General features: G+C 48.0%; 1 protein-coding gene across 1 annotated transcript in view; it reads left to right on the forward strand.

The window, feature by feature from the left end:
• Positions 1-22169, forward strand: part of Tmem266 (transmembrane protein 266) — a 117263-nt gene that overhangs the window by 47370 nt on the left and 47724 nt on the right. Inside the window, exons 2-3 of the mRNA XM_038323701.1 lie at positions 5758-5891; positions 8867-9055. Of these exons, the coding sequence (XP_038179629.1) occupies positions 5854-5891; positions 8867-9055 (227 nt within the window). The 5' untranslated portion in view covers positions 5758-5853. The remainder of the gene's footprint in view (positions 1-5757; positions 5892-8866; positions 9056-22169) is intronic.

Below are 22169 nucleotides of genomic sequence, written 5' to 3' on the forward strand. Positions count from 1 at the left end.
AGGGAGAGACACACAGGACACATAACAAGCTTCTCATCTGCCACCCGCGAGTGGATTGGCATTTCTCAGAGTGGCCTATGCATTTATATTTCCCAGTGGGTCAGAGGTAAACTAGACAAAGGAACCAATGAAATAGGTATGTCACTTGATGTAAGGGCGAAGAATGAACCCAGGGCCCTCTGAGGACAGGTGAGCTAAATTACGCTCTTTTTCCTTTTTCTGGGTTTTTTTTGTTTTGTTTTGTTTTTGTTTTTCGAGACAGGGTTTCCCTGTAGTTTCTAGAGCCTGTCTGGAACTAGCTCTTGTAGACCAGGCTGGCCTCGAACTCAGAGATCCGCCTGCCTCTGCCTCCCTAGTGCTGGGATTAAAGGCGTGTGCCACCACTGCCCGGCAATTACGCTCTTTTTCATTCAGTAGGTAAGAAACTAGTTAGTCCTAAAAGCCCTTTTAAATCCCAAGGACGACAGAGTTGCCACAACCATTACACATGATATCAGTAAATAGCACACAGTCAACAGGTAGAAGAGCCTAGAACTTCACGGAAGCCTAAAAAGCAGCCTCCACCCACTCGAGCCAGACACAGTGAGTCCAAAACAGGTTTTGTCTTCTGCTTTCAGCAGGTTTATGAGGTGCAGGTTTGCACTTCAGATGTTCGTTTAAAAAGTGCCAGACTGCACCTGCTTCCTGCTAGTCTTGTGCTTTGAAGGTGGTTTTGTTTGGAAAATATTATTTTTAAACAACAGCCAGGCTGCGTGCTCCCATTATCTTAAGGAATTTTGCCTTTTGAAATGTGTGGCTTGCCAAGGACCAGACGTTCCAGCCTCAAGGGCTAGTTACTGTCCATCTCCTATGACTCCGCCCTCCTCCTGACCTTACCTTTGCTGGGGTGCTAAGAGGCGGCATCTCCATCTCCTCCCCAGGAATGTGCTGTCACCTGTCAGGGTTCTGCTTCCCACCCAGCCCCGGCAGCATGAGCGAATGACCCCATGAGGCTACTAAACACAGCAAGCACCTCATCAATCATTTAAGAAGATGAAGAGAAACCCTGTCTCGAAAAAAAAAAAAAAAAGATGATGAGAGACGAAGCTATTGTTCTGAAAACTGGTAAAGAACAAAATGTGCCTTTTTTCCCTATATATGAACTCTGTCTTGGTCTGATCAAACCATTGATGGAGGAAGGCTTATATTCATAGAAGCTGGTTGATAATAGTAAAGTTAAACTCACCATTTTGTAAACCTAAAGGATGAATGAATGGATCTAATAAATCACCAATGGATGTTAATATCATAAAAGAAGGGACAATAAGTATCTCCTATTAGAAGTTATGACACTACCTATAAGTCTTATAAAAAAAGAACTTGAATCTAATTAAAGTCTATAGAGTAATTAAAATTTACAGGAAATATATGAAACAGAGGGACATATTTATTAATTGTATTTACTGAAGAGATACAATCACCACAACCCAAGATTATGGAACATATAACCAGTTTTTACCAATACTGTGCACAAGCTAAGGAAGGTTGCAAAGGACCCTGTAGATGATGTGAGACACGTGATGAGAGACACGTGATGAGAGACACGTGATGAGGCCCGTGATGAGGCCCGTGATGAGGCACGTGATGAGGCCCGTGATGAGGCCCGTGATGAGGCACGTGATGATGTGTAGGCCTGGGTTGGCTTCTGTTCTAGTTCTCATTCTCTCACTGTGATAAAGACCATGACTGAAGGCAACTTGGGAAGGAAAGAGTTGACTCACGTCATGCGGAACAGTTCATCAGCAAGGGAGGCCAGGGCAGGAACGCAAGGCAGGGCTACAGCAGAGACCGTGGAGAATATGGTTTTCAGTAGTTCCTTCAGCCTGCTTTTCTATATAACCCGGGTTCACCTGCCCAGAGTAGCATCCCCCACAGTAGGCTGGGCCCTCCCACATCAATCATCAATCAAGGAAATGCCCTACAGACTTGCTGATAGACCAATCTGATTAAGGCATTTTCTCAATTAAGGTCCCCTTTCCCAGATGACCACAGCTTGTATCAAGTTGACAAAACCAGCACAGCTCCTTGTTGAAAAATAAACCTTTAAAAAAACCACAAGACAGGCAAGGGAAATGTTTGATGTTATTAAGAAAATATTGACTTGGGATTGATGAGACTTTTTGTGGTGTGCCTTTTTGGTTGTGAGCCTTAGCTATTAATGGCTGAACTGAAAAGTGGTGGGGGGGGCAGACTTACCTAGGAAGGGAGGAGGGACAGCAACACAGGGAGAAGGAAGGAGGAGGGATAAATAATGTTAAAAATGTTTGAAAAGCCATAAGGAAGCATATTACTTTATGAATACTTAAAATCACACACAGAGGCTACACCAATTGGGGTGACAGTCCTTCCCAAAAAATAACCCAAAGACTATTTAACAAGGACTCCATTGGCAGGTATGGGAAAACTGAGTTGTTGCTCAGGGGAGTCCAAGAGACTCCCAAGACAATGTAGGCTATTCCTGTTCCCGCAGTGTCTGCCAGAAAAAGACAGTAAGACCCTGTAACTGAAGACGCCATACATTTTGGACACTGGGTTTAGAGGAATCGATCTGGTTCTGACCTTGAAGCCTCCTCACTGAGGACTAGCTCTTATAGTTTCAGAAGGAGGCAAGCAAGCTGCCAACAGAGAACAGCAATCAATAGTCCTATCCAGCTGTAACACCAAGCGACCCTGACAATAACCAGGATGGCAGGATATTCTGAGAGGCGCAGTAGTGACACTTATAACCTGGAGATAACCAAGAGTCACCTAATTGGACTTAAGAGGGAACTCATGCCTGGGTCTATAAATTTAGTCAGCTACCTATGACCGATGAAGCCATATAACCTGGAAGAAACCTGCTACTTCTAGTTTCCTAAGCCAGTGTCATCTCTAACTGCAATCTAAATACTTACCCTTATATCCAGAGATAGAGTAGTTCCCACCTGGCATCAAAGAAGATTTTTTTTTTTGCCGAGATTGTTATAGAACAACTAACTGTGGAGTTGATACACATACAACCCCACACATAAGCCTCAGGGAACATTATGGAAGAGGAAGTGGAAAGATTGTAAGAACTAGATAACTAAGAGAGTTGCTATGAGTCTCTTCAAAAGATAGATAGATGATAGATAGATAGATAGATAGATAGATGATAGATAGATAGATAGATAGATAGAGGATAGATTAATAGAGGATAGATAGATAGAGGATAGATAGATAGATAGATAGATAGATAGATAGAGGATAGATTAATAGATAGAGGATAGATAGAGGATAGATAGATAGAGGATAGATAGATAGATAGATAGATAGATAGATAGATAGATAGATAGATAGATAGATAGATAGATAGATAGGACACTAAGAGAAGCGAAGGGGAGAGAGGCAGAGAAATATAACTGTGGTAGTTCGAATGAGAGTGTCCCCCATAGATTCATATGTTTGAATACTTGGTCCCTAGTAGGTGGAACTATTTAGGAAGTACTAGGAGTACGAACCTTGTTAGAGGAGAGGTGTGTCACTAAGGGCAGGCTTTGAGATTTCAAAAGCTCACACCATTCCTAGTTCTCCTCTCTCTCTCTCTCTCTCTCTCTCTCTCTCTCTCTCTCTCTCTCTGATGCATGTGTATCAAATGAAAGTTCTCAATTACAGCTTCAGAACTATGCCTACCTACCTACTACTATTCACCCCACCATAAGTTGCCTTTGTCGTTGTGTCTTACCATAGCAAAACCAAAGTAACTAAGACAATGATCAAGAAGATACGTTTTTATGAAATTCTCTAAGAGTAAAAGCATTGTATAAAAATAAGGAAGCCTTTTGTTCCTTAGCCCTACATATGGAAATACCCTCAGACCAATAAGATGATATCCAGGACTATTATGATATATTTCAAAATAATCACAAGGGGCCGGGAATGGACAGGTATACAGAAGAAACAAGACTGTTGTTAGCGGTTAAGTTTTGAGGTTGGGTGGTAAGAACCTAGAGGTGCATTACACAATTCTCTACAATGTTGTAAATATTTGAAATTTTCCTTCCTAAAAGTGAAATTAAAATTTTTACCATTTTACTTCCTTCCCTTTTATCTGTTTCATATTTACCATGCTATATTGTTCTAGTAGCTTATGTTTATTATTTCTAACTATAGAGTCATCAGTGTTAACTCTTCCTTAGTTAGGTATGTAGAGTGGCCAGCCCAGCTAGACTGGGAGGAGTGTGAGCAAAGGGGGCTGGCTGCAGTATCCTCCCCAGGGCTCTTACCCTACCCAGCACTCCAGGTGCTCATTTAGGAATGGCAGCTGCCAAGACCCCCCTGGGAAAGAACGATTGCTCACCCAGCTCCCAGCTGTAGGTATGTCCACTCTGGCTCTGTGAGCAGTGAAAGTTAGAGAATCCTCTCTATACCAGAAAGACATCATAAGAGTGTTCAAAAAGAGAAGGAAAAATTGAAATTTGATTAAATTTGCATGGCGGGGTGGTGAGTTTTATAATGTCTACTGTATAATTAATATATAACCCCAAATATTGTTAGGGACAGTCTTATGTTTAACGTTTAGACCTCTTTGCTAAGGTCTACCGAGACCAGGTAAACCGTTTACCTCAGTGAGGTGTGTCCACAAGGCGTCTTCCAAACTCGCCCTCCCAATTGTCACACACCCTTTGTCCCAGTCATTTTGCCCCCTACTAACTTCTGGTGTCAGGTGATTGCTGGCTCGAGCCCCATGCAGTTTTCAGTTTTCGAGAGCTCTCATTTCTTTTCTTTTATGCTAAGTCCAGCGCCTCCCAGGGTTCCTCCCGCATCACAGGCTGAGCTCCTCCTTGGCCATCTGTTTCTGGTGTTTCCCATCCTGAGAGTCATTTTCGTTCTGTGTGGCTCTTCCTTTGTCTCTCCAGCTGAGCCTCCTCTCCGAGCCGAGTTTCAGGTTGGGAGAAGGAGGTTTTTATGCTGTGAGGAATTCTCGTAGGCAGTTTGTGCATAGTGCAGCCTACTGAAAGGATTTCCCCTCTGAACCCCCTCCATAGTGGCTTGTCTGAAAACATCCAGAGCAGGGTCTGTCTGCCTGCGTCCTCTCTTCAGGATCGTCCCAGCTACAGAGGAGCCACCTGTGGTACTGTCACATTGGCTGGTTAAAAAAAAGCTTACACTATTTACCTAAATCGCATCTGGGGAGGAATGCTTTCTATTTAGGTCTCCAGATAGCTTTGGGGATGTGATGAGGTTCAACAGCTTACACCATCTTAATTCATAAAAGTCTCTGAACACAGTGGTCGTCGAAGCCAGCACTTACATAGTTTGCCACTGTTCCAAGTGTCTTCTATGCATCCATCCTTTAGGTCGTTCCGGTGTCACCCTTGTCTGTAGAGAACAGAGCAGTAGGTGCAAGTGAGGCCATGACCCTCAACAGACTGGTGGCGGGCTAGCTCCCCGTTGCTGCTGTCTGTCCGCTGGCTCTCTCATTGATGACTCAACTGAGAAGGAAAGAGGGACAGAATCACAATTCACGGTGGGATTTGGGGGTGCAGCAGCTTAGCGGGAATAACGCGGGTAAATGGGGATGCCTGCAGGGTTGGAGAGGGAGAAGCATGGCGCCTGTCATCACCACTCAGGTGGCGTTACTGAAAAGATCCTTTCAGCAGCGCCATCCAGAAAGGTGCTGTATGGGAGACAGCACTAAGCCCTCCGTTTTTAGATGAGATTAGGAGGAATTCATTTTTGGCTCATTTGTCATTTCAGGTCACTTTGTTTTCATGAATCTTATAAAAGCCCCACTGGGAAATGCCAAGATCAGGCTTAAGGACAGCTGAGCCCCACTAGACATCAAGAAAACCCATGGCTCTGGTTGCATCTTTCAACATGACCAGTCCACAGTAAGTACCGTCAGAGCCTGCTCTCTGGATCATGAACACTGCTCGTGGGATGGAGTTCTGCTACTCCCGGCAATGGAGGCAAAGCTCAGAATAAGACCAGGCAATGCGAAGGGTAGTAATAAGATGAGCATTGCGGGAAAGTTGGAGATGCTGAGAGGGTTTCTAAAAGCTAAAGTGGCATAAAGGACACCAGGCAGAGGTCTCTTAGAGGAGAATTGCTTGCAGTTCCTGAAACCTAAGATGCCGTAGGGATGAACCATTTCATCTTACCAGGTGTCAGTGTGGTAAGTCGTCAGGTGACAATTTATTTTGTGTCTGGCAACTCACTGGTAAACAATACCAAGGTACAAATAACACCTTTTCTACTGCATTCTGCTGTCCCAGCCCCTTTAGCTGTGAGCCTGGCTCCTCGGCATCATCATCATCAGGAGCGTGATGCCACACAGTGCTCTGTGACAGCCCTCAGCAAGACACATCGCAAGGTCACATAGCTGGGTGATCAGCTAGATGGATCTGCTGATCTTGCCTGGGTCTGCCCTTCACTGTGGGCTTTGTCGTAGAGCTGCCCATTGATCTAGGTGAGAACAGACTCTAGTCAATGTGTCTCTCCATACAGTAGTCTAGACTGATCGCTCTCTACGGGTGGTTTTGCTGGAGTAGAAACTAGACAGAAAGTCACGAGTACCTCTCGTTCTTCTGCTGGTAACACGTCTACTATCATCCCATTGACCAAAACAAGTCACATGGCTGAACACACAGTCAAGGGTTTGGGAAATGCAAGGCGCGTACACACACACACACACACACGCACGCACGCACGCACGCACGCACGCACGCATGCACGTGCACGCACACATGCACACGCATACTTCCTTTTGGTGGGAGAAGCTGTAATGCCACATGACAAAGGGGTGGGGTCAATAAGGGTGGTGTTTACCCCTTCAAGGAAGGCTAAGCCATTAATGCACTTTATCCAGCATAGTTTTCTTTCTATGCAAGGCCAACGGGTGAGTTCAGTAATTAGGTGTGAGCTATGAGAGTGTCATTTTCACCAATGGAAGCTTTGCGTCTCTGCTGAGATGTAGCCAGAGATGGAGCTGGACCACCACAACCACTGTCAAAAGTGGACTGGATGGCAGGCGTGTGAAGAGGCAGATGTAGTTTGTGCCACACATGTCAGAATCATACCCATTAGCTTCAGAAGCAGGACTCCAGCCTCCTCTGATCCCCTTGATTAGAAAGCTCTGTGTGTTCAATTCAAAAATCCTGCTTCCTTGAATAGTCCTTAAGAGAACAAACTAACCCAGCATGTACTTTTTAGGAAACATCTGGGGTAACTGGGATTCCCCCAGAAACACCCACACTTTTAGATCAATTGTTGAGAAACACGGAGCTGCACACCCGATGACTGTGCTGTCTGAAGCTCTTGAGTCATTTTGTAAATGTCACACTGTGATGAGTACTATTATCTGTGCTCTGCAGAGAGGAAAACCAAGTTGGGGGGGGGGCTATGAAAACCAATCTGGGCATTGGGAATTACCCAGTGAGTGTGGGTGGTCCAGGTACTCCGCCTGCAACCCTCGAATAGCCCAAGCAAAGGAATCAGGCAGATTCAGCTCTGAGCACCCCAGACAACTGCCGTTGTGTATCGCTTGTTGGGTTTCAGACCATTAAAAGCACTTCAATTTTAGAGTTTCCCCATGGAGAACAAGTGGGACAAACCAGTGGGGCTTGTCACTTAGAAGCTGCTCTCACGTGTGCCATGCTTCGCAGATCACAGCAGACCACAGGCAGGGGCTCTCTGGAAGCATTTTCCAGTTAGAGAAACTGAGGCCAGGGGAAAGTGCCGCAAGAACCATGTGCAGCAGACCGGTTGGCTCAGGAGTGTCATTGGCCTCGCATTCCCCACTCACAGACCCTCTGTGTCCCCCAAATATGAAGTTTTTACTGTTTTGTGTGCACTACTTTCCCTTGCTAACTTTGTTGTTTGGCCAGAGACACAAGACTCAGCCTCTCAGATTCTACAGGATCAGACAGGGCCAAAAATGTGGAGACGGGACCAGAGATGCCCAGGAAGGGACAGTCAGTGTCTCCACCCCTGCACCTCTCATCAGGGGCATCTCTCCTCGGGAGATGTTTGGCACAGAACACGGCTGTTAACCATGTTGCAGGATGTCTGTGCCTCCATTCCTACTCAGATACCAAGTGGTATTGAAAAATGCCTCCACAAAATGACAAGACTCCTGGTGGGTTGGGAGGTGTCCCTGCCCCTGGCTGGTGGGCACTGTGTGCCAGTGAAGCTGTGGATTGGTTTCAGTGCCCAAGATAAGCCTGCCTAAGACCCAGAATGACCCAGACCCCTCAGTTTGCTCAGGTGACCTCAATTTCCCACTCCGCAATCTTGAGAACGGAGATATGGTGAATATCTCTTCTCTATCAATTCTCTTTGAATAGAGAAGGAGCAGCGTCTTAGCTGTCCTTGGCTCTCCTCTTCGCCACCCAAGGCCCCTGTGTCTCCAAGAAGCTCCTGGCTACCTAGAGTCTGAATCCTGTCAGGAGTAAGAGTGCCTTTTGGAACTGTGACAGACAGTGGAACCTTTGCAAAGAACCCCATGCAACAGTTCTCAGCATATACTGCAATAGAAAAGTGCAGTGATGCAGGCTACTAAGAGCTGTAGCTTTTCTTTCCTGGTTAACTACAGGGTCCTTATCCCCCCTGCTTCATAAAGAACTTGCCCTCTCCTAAACTCACACGTTCAGGTCCTTCCCTTCCCCCTAGCTGGTGGGGAAAGGTGACTGACCAGGCACTTGGACCAGTCCCTGGCTGTCAGCAGGGAAGAATAGCAACTTTGTGCTTCCTTTGCCCTCTGGTACAGCATAGCATAGCTTCCTGTGCCTTTAGCCCCCCCTTGACACAGGGAAGAGGCTATATTGTTCTCAGGAGCTAACCTTCCCTGTTGCTCCTCTCTACCCAGGCCTACCATCGAAGGAGGGATTTCTGAAGTTGAAATAATCTCCCAACAAGTAGATGAAGAAACCAAGAGCATTGCTCCCGTGCAGCTGGTGAACCTGGCCTATCGGGACCTGCCCCTGGCGGCTCTGGACCTTTCCACAGGGGGCTCACAGCTCCTGTCGAATCTGGATGAAGAGTACCAAAGAGAAGGGTAGGTTTCCGCATGGCTGAGAGCCTCTTGCCTAACTCCCGTGTTTCCATGGGTACCTCCCAAGAGGCCGCAGAAGAGGCCAGAAATGCTGAGCAGAAGAGGCCAGAAGTTGGCTTTAGGTCACCCAGGCTCCTTGTCAACTCAGTCACGATTCCCAAGGAGAAAGACCTTGGGTACAGAAAATGCCCGTTCCTGCTAGCCGGCCTCTTTTGTCTGTGTGATGGTTGCTTAGAATTTAGGTAATAATAAGATTTGTCTTCAGACAGAAAGGATCCTTAATATTCTTTCTCACTCACACTGTGTTCCTCACAGGGGTTTGTTAGAAATGTGCCCGAGGTCACAGAGCCCACCAGGATGGACTGGGACTGCCCTTGGCTCTGCACACAGTGCTCTACCTCCTCCCTCCCCGTCCAGTGGAAGCCCGCAGGGTTGCTCTTACTTGAGCTCCTACATTTCATGCCCATCAGATCAGCGGGTTGTTTCCCGGTTAACTTCTTATTAGCCTGATGGCTCTTACAAACATACTCTTGCAAGAAATGATGGGTGCTCCAGCTGGATGGGGGAAGGGAGCTAAGAATGGGATCTCCTGTTTGTCAGGGGTAGGGGTCACAATGTTGACAGCCATGGAAGGGCGGAGATACATCTTGAGGCTATAAAGCAGCTTAGACTTAACTCTCCCCTCAGCTTTCTCCAGTTCCATCCTGTGGCTTTCAGGCACCGAATTGTAAACACTGGCCAGCACCGAAGAGCTGGTTCTGGGCAAAGCTCCCAGGTGCCTGTAACCATTTTAGAACACGCTGCCTGCTCTAAACACAAAAGGGAAGGGTTGCCGTGTATTTTAGAAGCCAAGGAAAAACCACAGCTAAGCTAAATTTGCAGAGCTCAGACTCCCTGTGTTTGGTTCCTGAAGGGGCACCCCCTTCCTAAGGTAAATTGCCAAACAACTGGGAAGCTGTACACCTGCTTCGGCAATGATGACATCCCAGTGGCTTTCTCTGAAAATATAATTTTTCCAAGTATTGTCAACACAGCTATCAGGACCCTGGAAGAAATTGACGGCAAATCAATAGAAAACTCTCCAAAGGGATCGGGGAGATGCCTTAGTGGGAAAGAGAGCCTGTTCTGCAAGCATGAGGGTGTGAACCTGAACCCCCAGCAACCAGCCCTGCGTGGCTGCCTGTGCCTGTAACCTCAGGGGGCAGAGAAAGGCAGATGCATGCGGAGAGCTCACTAACCAGACAGCTCAGCCAAAATGGTGAGCTTCTGACTAATGATAGAAGCTGTCTTAAGGCAAAAAGACAGAAATCCCCAGAAGGGGCCTGAGACCCAGCTCTGACCTCCACATGTGTGCACACAGGCGCATGCATACGCCATGCACGGCACACATGAAGGAAGGAAGCAGGGGACGAAGGAAGCAAGGAAGGAAGGGCAGACATTTCTGAGGCATGCCTGGCAGTGGCAGTATTGACCTGAGCCACCAAAATCAGACTGAAGAGCCTGCTTTCCCTGGTCCCCTGTGGCTTAAAGCCTGAGCCGAGTCCAGGAGGGCCCAGAATCAGGGCCAGTGTACACGTAGCCTTTGCGGCTGCGCCAGCCAGTGCTCAACAGGAACACAAAGCTGAGCTCATTGCTCTCTGCTACTACCCTCTCCGAAGTTTAGTTCTGTGATTCCAGGCCACCAGCCAGCGGGTCTTTTCCCTGAGCCCCCAGAGAATCACCACGTTATTGCTCTCTGGCGGTCGAATGCGGTAGTGCAACCTCCGAAAATGCTGGACCGTGCTGGCTCTTCTGCCCTGGTCCTTCTTCCTTGGCCTGGTCTTGATCAGGCCCAGTTCAAGTTCACAGTTAAATGGCATGGGAGGAGAGAGGAAAACCTTTAAGAACTCTGGTTTAGAATTCACAACTGTTGCTGCATAGTGAGTGGGTGTGCCTCATGAAGGTGTACCACACCTCTGGGTGTGCCTCATTTCCGGGCCTGTCCCGATACCTTTGCCCCCTCCCCATGTTGTCAGAGGCCTGGCTCAGCCATTCAGTCAGTTTCTGAGTTGACTGTCTGCAAGGTCTCTTCCCCACAAGGCAGAGGCATTTGATTTGATTTGATTCTCCCGGTGCATTCCCCCTCCCTCCCAGGCTACCCTTGTCATGCAAATCAGAACCCGCGGCGGGACCCCTAGGCAGCCAGAGTGCTTCCTAGGAAGGAAGAGCCCTGCAGGGAACTAGGGAACAGAAGTCAGCAGGAAAGGACCAAGGAGGAGAGCGCTGTGAAGGAGGGAGGCTGTTCTTGGCTCTGGCTTCATTCCCCAGGCCTTTCCCACCATTTTCAACCTGGCTGTTCCTGGAGCTATGCAATCCAGGTGTAAAGTCTGAGTTTGCAGTGCTCAGGGTCACGTGTGTCTGTAAGGCCTCTTCCTGGTGAGTTGGAAACCAAGAGACCTTAGGGGCCCTAAGACAAAGCGGCCCAGTGACTCACCTGCCCTGCATGCATGTCCCCGGAGTGTGGTCGGAATGGCTGTCTTACAGTTTCACATACTCTGGGACTGTGAGGGCTGGAGAGCTTAGAGAGTGAATGCTTGAGAATTCTCAAAGCCTGACGCTGGAGTCTGAAGAGCGTGGACAGGTCACAGGGTCACGCTATCACTGCCATCTGTCCCCAGAGCGCTTCCAGTGGTGACTCTGTACACACTGAGCAACCCTGCCTCCAGCCTTTGACAGCCACCGGTCTACCCCATCCTTAAATGTGACCGTCCCAGACATCTCGTGGGAGTGAAAACATACACCATTGGTGTTTTTACAAATGACTTATTTCAAAAACAAAACTGTCCTCAGAGACCACCTATGGTATAACATGGCCCAGAATGTCCTTTCTTTTAACCCCAATGATATCTCATTATTATACATTCTAAATGTTCTGCTCATCTTCTCATGGACGTATGGGTGGTGTCCGCCTTTTCCCAATAGTGGATCGTGCTGCTGTAAACAGATATCTTCGAGACCCTGCCTTTGGGCCTCTGCAGTGTACATACCCACAGTGCGCTTTCTGAACCACCCTGTAGGAGTCCTCCGAAGCTTAAAGGCAGAATTCCCGTTGCTCACAGCAGCTGTGCCATTCTGCACTCCCACCAATGCTGCATCAACGTTCCACTGCCCACATCTGTGCCAATACTTGCCGATGCACCATTTTTGGGTGGTAGCCATCCTAAGGGTGTAAGGCATGATGTGGTCTGGCAGTTTTGAAGTGTGTGATCCTGTTTGTGCACAAGAGTCCTGTGAGGTAAAAATGAGCCAACCTCCTAACTCAGCCTGAGCCACAGGCGCAGGGGAGGAGCCAGCCTAGACTTGCTAAGAAGAGTTTCAAGTTTTGTTACTGTAACAAATACTCCAGGAATACCTAGACACCCACATAGACACATCCAGAGGTGTGCCCCTCCTAGACACACCCAGAGATGTTCTCTTCTAAAGAATATCCTAAATATCTCTACATCCAATCATGAAGACAGTTGGGATCAACCATCGCCTAGCCTTTGTCCAAAGTCGCTTGCCTGCCGTGGTCCAAACTGTCTGTGGCTTATGGTATTCAGCTCTACTGCCAGGCAGCTTGAGACTCAGAGAGGAAAAGCCGGCTTCCGTATAGACGGACACTACCTTAGACTCGAGGCCTTCTCAGAGCCTCTACCTGACTCTCAGTTGTGATTGGCAATCCTCTTGGGCTGTTTCTCATCACTTCCGTTTTCTTCAGCCCTTTCCTGTCCTCAACAGATGGCATTCTCTCCCACAGCCCCATGAAGGTACAGCAGCCCCGGGTAGAACACCCTGCACCCCCAGATTCTTACTTCTTCCTTTCCAGGCCTGGACTCATCTTCTGAGCTCAGATTCTATCTTGCCCTCCTCAGAAACCTCACTCCTTCAGTACAGCCTCCCCATCTCCTCAGTGTTCAGCCCTCCTCTCTCCTAACCTCCCCTCTACACCCCCGGCTCCTGTTGGCCCCCATCACCCCTCCCTTCCGCTTTGGAATCAAACTTCTAGCAAGCTTCAGTGACACCTGCTGCCCTCATAGGTCTACTTCAGTCTGGCCGCAGCCTCTTCCATGCCATGCCACGGTTCTCGAGGGTGCAATGCCTATTCTTGATTACCAACTTGACTGGATGTATGATCACCTAGGAAACACATCTCCGGGAGCATCTCTGAGGATGTTCCCAGAGAAGTTTAACAGCAGAGGTAAGACCTACCCTTGATGTAAGTGACACGGCCCCCATCGGCCTGAGTCCTAGAGTAAGAGAGGGAAAGAAGGAAGGCAGCTTGAATACCGGCATTCCTCGCTCTGTCCCCTGGCAGCAGACACAATGTGACCAGACGTCCTCCACTGCCACTCCCACTGCCATGCTTTGTCACCATGATGTATCATATATATTCCTTTGACTAGTCAACCAAAATAAGCCCCTTTCTCTTAAAGCTGCCTTCTGACAAATACTTGCTCTCAGTGACAAAAATAAGTAAGGCAGGCATCCACATCCCCTGTACAACGGAAAGCCTTGATCGCCTTCTGCCACTGTCTCCCCTTGACAAGGTATCCCCGTGCCTGCTGCCACAAACAGATCTTCTGCACTGTGCCTCCTAAGCCTCTGTCAGACAAGTAACAATTGTCATCTGCTTGTTCTTTAACTATGGGAATTCTCTCTCTCTCTCTCTCTCTCTCTCTCTCTCTCTCTCTCTCTCTCTCTCTCTCTCTTTCTCTCTCTCTCCCCTCTCCCCCTTTTTCTACACACTGGATAATTTTATCCATCTCTGTAAGCTTTCAGCTAGTAATGAGCAAAGCCATGTGTCTGGTCCAAGTCTCCCTTTCAAACTCCTAAGTTCTTTCTGAACATCTTCCTAGGAATCCCCAAATGCTGTTGAGTCCTGGCGGATGTCAATGGAATGATCGAGTCTTCTTGTCCCTGACTCACTCTCAGTCTCATGCTGAGATCATTGCTGCCACAGGTGTCCACTGTGGGAATGCTAGTGCCCATTCCAAGGGCACCTGGGAAGCGGGGCCTCATGCAGGGTGGGCTCCATCAGGGTAAGGACAGAACATTCCCTTCTCCCTTGATTCCCAGCTCTGGATCATGTTCTTCTCCCACCCTCTGCTCCAGTTCTGCTTGATCTCGTCTTCACCCCCTGCATCCAGGTCCCCAAGGCAAACTAAGGAGCTGCCCTGGCACACCATGCCCACTGGATCATCTTCCTTTCCCTCCCTTTGTCTGCTCAACTACATCTCCCTCCCTCCTTCAGCACTGATAGCGCAAAACCTCCATGTGAATCCACAGAGGTGAACAGACAGTCTGGGGAGGGGGAGAAGGGGAGCAGAGGTGTCAGCCCCAACTGCAAAATCCTGTGACAACAGAGCACAGTGAGACTAGCTCAGTTTTCCTCCCTCATGCCTTACACTCTCTTCCTGAGCCCTGCACATCTTCATTGCCTTAATTTTCCACTTCCCATTCTTCCTTCAAGGACTGGCTACCGTCTGTCCGCTAGTTGCTTTGGACTATGCATACCAGAAAATCCTCCTCGAACTCCCTGGCCTCCATCAGGTGGAATCCAGAGCTAAGGCAGCTCTGAGGTTGGTCCAGCGAACTTAGTGTCAGCAAGGTTCAGATTCCCCTTATCACTGCTGCCAACAGTACTGACTTCATCCTGATGCCAAAAGTGGCCTCATAGTTGGTCGAGGGCTGCCTGTGGTAGTCAGGCATTCTCATTCCTAGCTAGCAAGTGAGAACAGCTGCCCATAATTAGCTTGAGAACAACACGGAACCTTCCCAGAAGCCTTCAACAGTTCTTTCCTAATGTCTTGTAGACTAGAATTGATTCACAGGGCAGAGAAAGCTCATAGGCTGACTGGACCTGTCTTTTGAATGGTAAATTGCTATGCAGATGTGGGAGACTCATCCACAGTACACCGCAGCCTTAAGAGAGCTGGTTTCAGGCTGGCAAGATGGCTCAGCTGCTGAAGGTGCTGCTCCCTGCAGAACCTGACAGCCTGAGTCTGATCCCCAGAATCCACAGAGTGGAAAGAGAGAACTGGCCGTGCCAAGCTGGCCTCTGACCTTCATATATGCCCAGTGTGCATGTAAGCTCTCTCTCTCTGTCTCTCTCTATTTCTGTCTCTCTGTTTCTGTCTCTCTGTCTCTGTCTCTCTCTGTCTCTCTCTGTCTCTCTCTCTGTCTCTCTCTCTCTCTCTCTCTCTCTCTCTCTCTCTCTCTCTCTCTCTCTCTCTCTCTCTCTCTCACACACACACACACACACACACACACACACACACAAAGGGAGAACTAATTCTCCAGTCATAACAGGACTCCCAGACAGGCGAAACTTTGAAGAATCACGGCTCTCAAACAAGCTTAAAGGGAGATGAGACCAACATCATATTTCTGCCAGAATTAGGCAGTCAGAGGAAGACAACATAATGGGGCACATTATGGGATATTTTCTGAGATGTCAGGTTAGAAAAAGAAGACAGACCCAATATAGCAAACACCTCTAAATAAGGATTGAAATAATTTTAGATATGACAGCAAGCAATAGCTGGGGGCAAAGAGAAGGGAGGAGTGGGGCTATTAAGCCACAGCCCAAAATAGGCTCTTTGCAGAATACCTTAAGGATGCATTCTCCAGAAATCTCCTGTCCCCACCCCCATGCTCCCACAGCCCGCTCCCTCCGTGTTGTCAATGATGAAGAAAGCAATAAATTCACAGGCATACTAGTTGTAAGCAACACAGTCACCCAGTCCCACGGCGTCACAACTTGCAGCTAGGTGCACACGGCCTTGGACAGCCTCTGGGCTCTAGGTTTTCCACATCTAACCCTGACCCTGAGCCAGGAAGTTCTCTCTAGCAGGGACCAGACCATTTGAGACAGGGATAGAGGACAGGCCGACAGAATGAATGAGTGACTTGAATGGCCAAGTGAGCGGGCGAATGGATGGTACTACAGTAAAATGGCATGGGAAAGCCCAGCTTCCCTGGAGAGTGGGGCAAACAGGTCTCCACGGAGTTGGTGAAGAGCAAAGATAGGGAAGGGGAGCAGCACCAGGCTTCCCACGCCCACAGGTCAAAGCCAAGCGGTAGCCCCTACATCTCCCAGTATCCTCTCCACAAAGTCAGCCTGAAATAAAGAAATCAGATTTGCCTCAGAGCCTGCCAACTTTACTTAGTAAGAAGTTAGACGTGCTCAGGGATAAGGGGCATGTCCGCCCTAGCCCTGTCCTTGCAGGAGTGAAGCCTGAGGGTTCTGTGTCATGATCTATGGGAGATGGGAAAGTGGGAGAGAGGGAAGGAGCGAGAAGAATTGAGACTCATCACCTTCCTTTCTCCATGCCACTGGGATTCGTCTGCAGTAAAATGCAACCCTTCAGGCTTCCACAAGGGTTCTCTAGGCTCCAACTATCACATAGAGCTTTAGCTAGGATGCAAAATGTATAATCATAAATAATTTCATTTTCTTATAGTCCAGGAGCCCCTCATTTTTAATCGAGTAAGCAATCAATTCACAGATATGTTGGTAAAGTATTCACCCACCCCCACTTAGTCACAACATACATGGTGTATAGCCTCTAGGGACCACTAGATGACAGCAGAGTGCCTCTGGTGGTTAGGGGTGGGACTGGGCACCTGATCTCAGCCTGGAAGGAGGAAGGTTTGCACCCTCAGGCTTGGGCACAGAAAGCAAAGGGAGCCTGACATGAGAGTCCCAGTCATTCATGGAGACATCTAGGATCCAGAATTTGGCCGAAGAGAAGAAAGAGGAACATGGCCAACCTAGAATTTACCAAACTCCTGTCAACCCAGAGGGACGGGACAGGAGAGGAAGTTGTTCTAGCTAACCACAGGGTTAGGGAGCTGACCTCATCTAGTAGCCCCTGCAAAGACTAGCACCAAGGAAGTCCTTAGATTTGTGGTCAGTTCTCAGAATTAAGGGGTCTCTGGGTAGAAGCGAGCCCTTAGTCCAGTAGCACCCTACTCCCTTCTCTGGGTCAACTTTGACTACATCCTTCCTGCCTGTTAATGGTTCAGCCATATGTGAGCAATTCCCTCAGCCCCCTAAGTAGGGACAGAGGTCTGAAGGGTTTAGCAGCTTGCCAAGCAGAATGGCAGCTCCTGCCTCTCTGCCCCATGCTCCTGCCACCACGCCTTGTGGCCTTTCCCAGAGTGATACTTCTGAGGACTCGAGAGATGGAAGATTTGGGGAGAAGCACACTAGCATCTGGGGACCCTGCTGCACACAGCCCTCCTACTTCTCCAGGGTGGGGTGATGACCTCTGGCTCTAACTGCAGAACTGAAGCTGAGCACCTAGAGACTAAAATGTATCCGCTTCTGCAAGGAAATGTATCCGCTTCTACAAGGCCCTGGAGGAGAGCCCTAGCTTCTGCAAGGCCCTAGACAGAGCCCGAGTGTTTGTTTCGTGAGGTGTGACTATGTGCCCTGGGGCTGTGCTGCCCTGAGTTGCCTCCTGGAGTCGGGCAAAAGGGACAAAGCTTGACTGTCTTCCCTGGTGTGCTGGCTCACCCAGGAGAGGCAGTGAAGCTCCGGCCTTCCCAGATATTCAGCTAAAGGGTGTCCACATGGCACTGGTTTGATGGTCCTCAAGAGACAGGATTGTGACTCTTTGGGAAAGTCATGCTTAGCTGAGCCCATCTCCCTGTCCTGCTTTCTCTCTGGAGTGGCTGGGGGCTGGAAGCCCGCTGTGCCTCAGAGTTCATATACAAGCTTCCAGACTCCCCTCCCTCAGTGTGCCCAACACCCTGCACAGCCCAGATCTGGAATGCTAGGTATCCCACCACTTCCTGAAGTCACACAGTCCACCTGCTGATACCCGTGTGGTCCGTCAGTGTCCTGACGAGTGCTAGCTTCCACTAGGCTATTTTTAGTATTTCAGATCCTCCCAGCCTTCTGCAAAGGCTGGGGTCACATTTTTAAGATTAACAAACCACTGCCCAGAAGACTGAACTTGGGGTCTAGTCAACACATGACTGGGATTAGACACTAATTGCCACCAAAGCCCAGAGGGTCCTTCTTCCCACCATTTATTTATTTACTTATTCTCGAGAGAGGGTTTCATTGCATAGCCCTGGCTGTTCTGGAGCTCACTCTGTAGACTGGGCTGGCCTCGAACTCACAGAGATTTGCCTGCCTCTGCCTCCTGAGTGCTGGGATTAAAGGCATACACCACTCTGCCCAGCTATAAATTAACCTTCTAAATGCCCAGAACAGCTCCTGGTGTTGTAGTTGGGGTTTGTTGTTGTTGTTGTTGTGTTGTTTTTATTCTTTGTTCTTTGGGGACTTGCCACCCAGCTCCCAAATAAATATTCAGAGACTTATTCTTACTTATGAATGCCCAAACTTAGTTGGCTTGTTTCTAGCCAGCTTTTCTTAAATTATCCCATTTACCTTTGCCTCTGGTCTATTCCTTTCTTTCCTTCTTACTCCGTGGCTGGATGTATAGCTGGGTGTCTGGCCCCTGGCATCCTCCTCTCCTCTTTTTCTTGCTCCTTCCTCTTCTCATTTTTCTCTAAACCTAGATTTCTCCCTTTATTCTCTCTTCCCTTCAGCTCTGCCTATCCCTCTCCTGCTGGCTATTGGCCATTCAGCTCTTTATTAGACCAATCAGGTGTTTTAGGCAGGTAAAGTAACACAGCTTCACAGAGTTAAACAAATGCATCAGAAAAGAAATCAACACATCTTTGCATCATTAAACAAGTATTCCATAGTATAAGTGAATGTAACATATCTTAAGCTAGTATTCCACAACAGAATGTGCCATGTATGTGTCTGTTAAACCAACAAACACTCAGCATAGATCAGGGAGAAAGTGGGGTTTCAGTCATCCTCACAGCTTTCTCTGATCACCTGCAATCCTAGCTGTCTGCAATGAATACAGTCAAGGAAAACAAACAGGTGACTGTTATAGGAAGAGCAGGCTGCGCTCCCAGCCGAAATAACCACACAGAAATCTGTATTAATTAAATCACTGCATAGCCCATTAGCTCTAGCCTCTTATTGGTAACTCTCACATCTTGATTAATACATTTCCATTAAATCTGTGTATCACCACGTGACTGTGGCTTACCGGGAGAGATTCAGCATGTCTGACCTGGCAGTTGGCTCCATGGCGGCTATCTCTGCCTGCCTTCTTTCTCCCAGCATTCTGTTCTGTCTGCTCCACCCACCTAAGGGCTGCCCTATCAAAAGACCAAGTCAGCTTCTTTATTCAACCAATGAAAGCATCACAAATAGAGAAAGGCCTCCTACACCAGGTAACCAGGACATGTTGCTGGCTGTCAAAGTCCGGTGACTTCCAGGGCACCAGTGGTGAGCATCATAGGAAGGGAGCATGTGGGTCAGGCCAGGCTTCTCAGCCTTTTGCCCTCAGCCCTTTAGTACAGAGAACAGGTTCTGCAACCATAGGTATGTAGGAATATAAAGCAGGGATACAAACCAAACATTTACTGATAATAAATCATAAAGGAATTATTTAAAATGATTCTCTGGTATCCATACAATTTCCCATTAAAGACTAAAGCAAATTTGCATATTAATGATCTGATGTACCTATTTATATTTACAGAAAGAATGAATTGTGATTGAATCTCTGATACTCTAGAGTGGAGCATCTTCAACAATATTTTGATTTTTTTAATCTCTGATGTTGAGACCATCACTTTTCATAAATATATAGCACAAAATGACAGAAGTGTGTTTAGGGCTATTTCAAAGTATTGGAGAGTCTGTCTTGATCCCAAGCCAAAATTCCTTTAATGAGTTTTATTTTTGGCAAAGGGTCTCACTATGTAGACCAGGCTAGCCTCAAACTCTCAGAGATCTGTCTGCCTCTGCTCTTGAGTGCTGGGCTTTAACAGTTTCTAAACAAGATTTGTCAGCTTCTTAATGAGCAATTTTAAAAGTCAAACATTCCTATATGTGGCAGTTTAAATAGACGCTACTATGTACCAAGAAAAGAGGACAGAAAAGTATTAAATGTTTCTATTTCCCGTAGTTAAGCCATGGTGTTTCTCTAACAGCAGAAGATTTTGCTTACAGAATAGAAACACAGCAATTCATTAACATTCCATTGTCTCAGCTCTAAGCCAAGGTGTCTTGGGACGAGTCCATTGGTGTGGCATGACAATGGCATGTGTTCAGATCCAAGGCTGTCATGAGGCTGGGCGGTGCGACATGATCTGCTACACGTTTGGTGTTTGTGGGTGTGGTACCAGGGACTGAACCCAGGGCTTCACACATGTGGAGTGTTTTCCCCGCTGAACCACCCAGCATTCTTCTCTCCCTTCTGTGGTTTCTTACATGTGGAGATGAATGTCAGGCATTTTCCTTAATCATTCTCCAACTTATATTTGAAACAGCGTCTTTCACTGCACCTGAGCTCACCAATTAGATGAGGCCTGCAATCCAGCAGGCCCCAGGAAGCTGCCTGACTCTGTCTGCCTGGCTTTTTTTACAGGCTAGGTTTCGAATTCGGGTCCTCATGCTTGGGTGGCAGGCACTCCACACACACACTGAGCTACCTTCCCAGCCCCGTGGGTTTATTTCTTTTGTGTTCAGTAGCTTTTAACTATCGCCAGATTCTTCATCACCCTCACTATGAGCAAAGAAACCACCGAACTAGACTGTGCTCTGAGGGTAGAAAGAAAAGTTTGCTCGAGATCAAGCTTCCAAGACCATCTCTGGAGTTACGTGACCGTCTCAGCCTGTTTTCTGTTGCTCTTATAAACACCATGGCCAAAAGCAACTTGGGGGTGAATAGGGCTAATTACATCTTACAGGTTAGGGCCCATAATGGAACTCAGGGATGGAACCTGGATGCAGGAACTAGGAACTGAAACAGAACCCTGGAGAGATGCTGCCTACTGGCTTGCTCTGTTCAGCTCGCTCAGCTTGCTTTTCTAAATACAACCCAGAACCACCTGTCCAAGGGTGCCAGCGCCCATAATGGGCTGCTATTCATTAATCATATTCATTCATATTCATTCATTCATTTATTCTAGAAAATACCCTTCCAAACTTGCCTTCAGGCCAGTCTGATGAAAGCATTTTCTCAATTAAGGTTCCCTCTTCCTAGATGACCCCAGCTTGTGTTGGGTTGACAAAAATCCTAACAAGCACAATGACCCCTATGTGAGGTTCCTGTTCTCAGTTTAAGAAGCGAGGCAGGGGGAGCAGGTCTCCTTTGATGGTCCTCCCTGACAGTCAAGGAGTCTCTGCATCACGGCGCAAGGCTGTGGTTTTATGCGTATTTGGGGTCACGTGATGATTGTTTACGTCAGGTATTGGAGAGTTCTGCTTCAAGGAAGCTAGCTGCCGAGCCAGTGGTGTAGAAGTCCTTCAGGACAGGGATGGGCTAGGACCACCTGATGCTTCATGTCAGCTGCTGTGACCAATTGGCTTCTAAACCCATTCTGACCTCCCCTCATTTCTTTGGGCACTTGACGGATGACAAGATAAATGTGCACCTAACAAGGTCTTCTGGCCTGGCCACCCCAGGGGTCTCTGACCTTCGTTGTCCCCACCTCTCTGCTGTGGAGCACCTTTTAAGACGGCAGAGTCTCTGCTGTCTCCACAGTTCCGCTAGGAGAAGGCACGCAGTTTCCTCTGCCCCCATCCGGCATCCGGCACTCGGCATCCGGAATCCGGCATCCGGCATTCCCCTTCTACTGCCTAAGCATGCAGTGGATTGCGGGGTGGAAGAGGCTTGGCCCTGACTGGTCCACACCACATGGCCTACTTCACCTTTAGGATGGGGGCTGTTTCGGTGCCAAGCTTGGGAACACTGCCTGCCTCCCAGGCCACTCTTATGGCCTTACCTACCATAAAAGAGCTTTGGGGGGATTTGTCAAAGTTCATTTTCATATTCTAGAATTTATTCTCTAATTGTTACCCAAACAACTAAGAATATAAAGCAGAAGCCCTCATCTCTATCCCACTCCCGGACCCCTCTGAAGCCTCAGGAGGGGGTGCCGGAACTTCTTTGGGATACCACCTGCCGGCAGGTCCATCTGTTGGTATTATTTGGGCAGCCCAAGCCCGCCCCAGAACTGCCCCTGACTTTTATAGCACACATTGGAAAAT

This window comes from Arvicola amphibius, chromosome 3, assembly GCF_903992535.2.
Source record: "Arvicola amphibius chromosome 3, mArvAmp1.2, whole genome shotgun sequence".
NCBI lineage: Eukaryota > Metazoa > Chordata > Mammalia > Rodentia > Cricetidae > Arvicola > Arvicola amphibius.